Raw genomic sequence first — 4,372 nt, 5'->3', positions numbered from 1 at the left:
TTGGTATGAGTGGTATGAGTGATGTAGCTAACTTTATCCTACCTCTGCAACAATCCACACCCACCTGTACATACCTCCACAACCTCCACATCCATTTATGTTAGCACAATAATTTCCTGTTCTCTATAGTATCCTCCAGGGCACAATAACAGCAAGGGAAGAACAGAGGTACATTTGGACACAGTATGAGAGATCTCATTTGTGGTCTCCAGCTCACCTTTTCTTTCGTGTGACAATGAGGACATCATTGAAGAGGAAGAAATAGACCTGCTGGCGAGACTTCCTTTTGGAAAAGATGCCATTTTCCTCTACAAAAGCTGTTAGCTCACCACGCTTCACCATCCAGCGGGAGGACGACACCAGTGGGAACGGCTGCAGAGAGAAAGTGTGAAAGGAGAAAATGTGAACCAGACAGAATAATTAATGTTTCAATGCAACACGACCGACATGAAGAAAGTTAACATAGATAGGGATGTGCATTTTGGTCATTTTTAATTGCTAAACAATAAAAAATATATATTTTTAAATAAATAAATAAATAAGGGTCATTTCGTGTCAAATCAACCAAATTTCAGAAAATTCCCAGCTCAAATTTTTGATTTTGCTAATATTTTGTCTGAAGAAAGATAAACATGTAGACATGTAAAGATAAACATGTAAAATGAAGTTTTGTTAAGACCCAATATCTAAAAGGGCATTAAGATATCTTTAAGACTTCTTGAGTTACAGGCATGCAAACTTTGGAGAAAAAACTTGAAACGTGCTGTTTCCCCATTTTTGAATGGTCACCATTGACACATAATGCAACAAAGATTGCTAAAGTCAACAGATTTTACTAACAGACCTACCAATCTCTGTCAAATTAACATTATGATGCTGCCATCTTTCTGAAGTCATTTTTCAGAAAGTGAAAAATGACTCCCCCCCCCTAAATCTGTCTCAAGAGGAAATACAAGGCTAAGAAGTTTGGCTTTGGAGGCAAAGAAGGGCAGCAAATGGAACACCAAAGACAGTCGTGATTGCTTTAGTTTTGCTCCGTCTAGGAGTTTTTAAAGCTAAAAATGGTACACAATATCCATACCTAGTTGTTTTTCAAATGTATCATTGCCAAAATATTAAAATGTATGTAATCACAATATTAAAAATGAAATGTTTTTTGTTAAAAAAAAAATGTTTTCATAATTGATCGATTACTTTTTTTCACAATTTGTTCTTTTAATTTCATTCTAATGTTGATTAGCAACCATGTGTTAATTTGTATAAAACATGGCCAAACCATTTCCATATAAAGGATTTTCTTACAGAAATGTTATATTGTAATGTTTATATATGTTATATTAATATATATATATATATATCTCATTTCTGTCCCCCTCACTTCTGAAATGATGGCTACGCCCCTGCTCTCATCAAACATACTACGCTCTCACTTAGGACACCTGAGAAGATATGCAAAAATATCTTTGAGCAACGGCAAGTTTGCCATCTTCAAAGCAAGTTCAAACACAACTAACATTTTAAAATTGGTATTGAAACTGCAGCTGCAATTGTATTTTCTTATCTATTGCAATGTATAAACAAGTAAAATGTTTGAAAATTAGAAGAAAAATGTAGAGCACAACTTGATTTTGTTTATCGGGAAGTGATTTGTTTGTGAAAATGCTTTCATGCAAATATCACATGGCTAGTACATGAGATCCACTGACTGTTATCTATGGAAGTCTGGTAATTGTGAAATAAAGTTTAAAATAAGCAATAAAGTCACACTATGACACGTACTGTACTGCTGCAACTGCTCGAAATGAAGTCAGAAAGAACTCTGAGAGCTACTGACCTTCTAACAGCTGGACTCAGCAATGTCTTGTGATTATGCAGAACCCTCTAGAGTCTAGACAACTGCCTGTACCAAATGTGCCAGCAGAACTGTCCCACAATGCTCAAGCAGCAGGTTGTAAATATCGTCCCATTGGAATTATAAGGTTCTATCTGACATTTTTGTCAAAATTGAGTTATTCACAAATTCTTATTCACATACACATAATTTACATTATGTGATAGATTTTTTAATGTTGTGTACATTTTGGGACTTTTTATTTAAAAAAACAAAAAGGTTCTATCTACACAGTCGAATGGAATGCAAAAACTTTGAAGCTCAATATCTCAAACTACTCGGAATGCAGATAGAACCGTATAATTCCAAGGGGACGATATGTTTGCATTAGTGAGTGTGTCCAATGCATCACTGTGTGCATGCAAAGTAAGTTTAAACTGCACATGCACAACACGTTTGCGAATAACAGGGAAAAATACGATGAACACAAGACCCACAGCGAGTGAGCAGCATGTGTGTATCAGGTGAGAATGTGTGAACAAGTTTTACAAGTAAAATAAACAGCAGCAAAAACCCACAAGTTTACTTGCTCCTTGTGGTGACACTCTAAACTCTTGCTGAAGCTATGAGATCAAAATTTAACCAGATCCTTACCCTCTTGCAGTGTTTCTCCTGCCATTATATTAGGGGGCGCCCCCTAATTAATTGTATTAATTAATTAATAATTTATTAATTTTCAAGTTAATTTTATTTAATTTTATTTTCTATATAACGCCAAATCACAACAGAAGTCATTTAAGGTTACCTTCCGCGCGCACACAGGGGAGCACACTCCCACCAGTGGACAGAGAGCACGCAACGGAAAATATGACGCATCAACCACTTGAAAAGCAGGCAAAAATATCAGCTTTTTTTTTTTTTTTAAAGCTGCACACTTTGTGTATAAAAAGAAATGTTCAAATGTTTAGTTCAATGTACAGTTCAAATAATTGTTCAGTTTTTATATTGACTGCTGTCATTAAAAGAAACACATGATTCCTGAACCTCATGATTCCTTTAAGTGTTTGTGTCGGTGTCCGTCTGACAGTAGACCAAGAAAGCATTGAGCGAGTCAAAAAGTTGAGAAAGGCACAACTTTATACAGATGAGGAGCAGAAAACAGCTGTGATGTTCAGGTAGTGATGTCTAACATTTAAAAATATATAAATGCTGGAGTTTCCGCTGGATCTAGTGCATTTGGCGTAGCCTATATGCATTACACGCAATTAGAAAGTGTAAAGTCGTGTTATTTATAAGCAGATTGATGACAACGGGTTGATCACATCATAAACACGCTTATAATTCTTAATAAATGAAAAGAACATATTCAAATATGAGCCTTAATGCGTTTGCCGTTATTATTGAATTTCATTAGTCCCAGTTATGATTTATGCGCAGTTGTTCACGGAAAAGTGAGCAAGACACGACAGTTACAATATATTATGATTGTTAAAAAAGAAAAAATGACATCTAACCATCATAACCAAATTAGGCTACGTTTATTGTCATATTAAATATCTCAGTACACATAATTAGATATGACATTAAGCACAACTTGTGTATATTTATTTAGTAAAAAGGCTTGACTGCTTCATTTTGGCGTAGGCCTATATTTGTATACTTTTACCATTTAATCAATCTCAGCATGCGTTATAACCATTTAATCAATATCTTAGCATGCGTTAATTTTGTGTCGCTAGACGTTTGCCTATAAGGCAAAATTAAGTCTTTCTTTGGCCTGCGCTCTGGAAGTTATCTGTTAATTCTGCTAAACTTTAATTAAAACTGAAACTAAAACTGAAACTAAACTATATAAAAACGAAATAAAAATGTGTTCACAAAATAAAAACAACTAAAACTAACAACAATAATGAAACTAATAAAAACTAAACTGAATTGTATAGCAAATTTGAAAACGATATTAAAATAAAACTAATTTAAAAATTAAAAACTATAATAGCCTTGATCAAAGCACAAGATGCATGTCCGAAGACTGAAAATGCAGTTTCAAGAGAGCTAGATGTTTATGTCAGCATTAGAGATGTTAGCAGAGCTCAGGCTGGGTCTAAAGGGGAAGTCGAGGTATAATGTCACTCACATCCATCAACAGGGGCAGCCGTGTGACTCTCTGCATGGGAAGGATGAGGAAGGAGATCATTGGAAGGTTCCGGCAGTCTGGGTGGGCCTCGATCCTTGTCAGTACCTCCTTAAAGGAGGGGCTTTTATTTCTGAAGGGATAAATGGACTGTTAAACTAGTGAATGGCTGCAGAGTGTCATGTGATTCCTATGATATATAAAAAAATCTATATCACTATGCAAAAAATTTAACTGCAACTTAATTTATAGTAATTGCCACTTTTATTCCTTATAATTGCGACTTTGACTTTGAGACATCACAGTTATAAAAAAGTGATTTTATAGCTCATGTCTGTGACAAAATCTGTTGCAATTGTGACTGTTCCTCTAAGTCGCACCTCTATCTCACATGACTTTATATCTTA

At 34.9% G+C, this 4,372-nt stretch overlaps 1 protein-coding gene across 1 annotated transcript in view; it reads right to left on the bottom strand.

Annotated features, from left to right (window-relative positions):
• LOC107745422 (rho guanine nucleotide exchange factor 26-like) overlaps positions 1 to 4,028 on the bottom strand; it is a 23,362-nt gene extending 19,334 nt beyond the window's left edge. The window contains exon 1 of the mRNA XM_016559304.1: positions 3,969 to 4,028. Within this exon, the coding sequence (XP_016414790.1) occupies positions 3,969 to 4,028 (60 nt within the window). The remainder of the gene's footprint in view (positions 1 to 3,968) is intronic.
• Between the last annotated feature and the right edge of the window lie 344 nt (positions 4,029 to 4,372).

This window comes from Sinocyclocheilus rhinocerous, unplaced genomic scaffold (assembly GCF_001515625.1).
Source record: "Sinocyclocheilus rhinocerous isolate Xijiao unplaced genomic scaffold, SAMN03320098_v1.1 scaffold3242, whole genome shotgun sequence".
NCBI classification, from domain to species: Eukaryota; Metazoa; Chordata; class Actinopteri; order Cypriniformes; family Cyprinidae; genus Sinocyclocheilus; species Sinocyclocheilus rhinocerous.
Note: the sequence above shows the minus strand (reverse complement) of the source record. Positions and strands in the feature narration are given on the sequence as shown.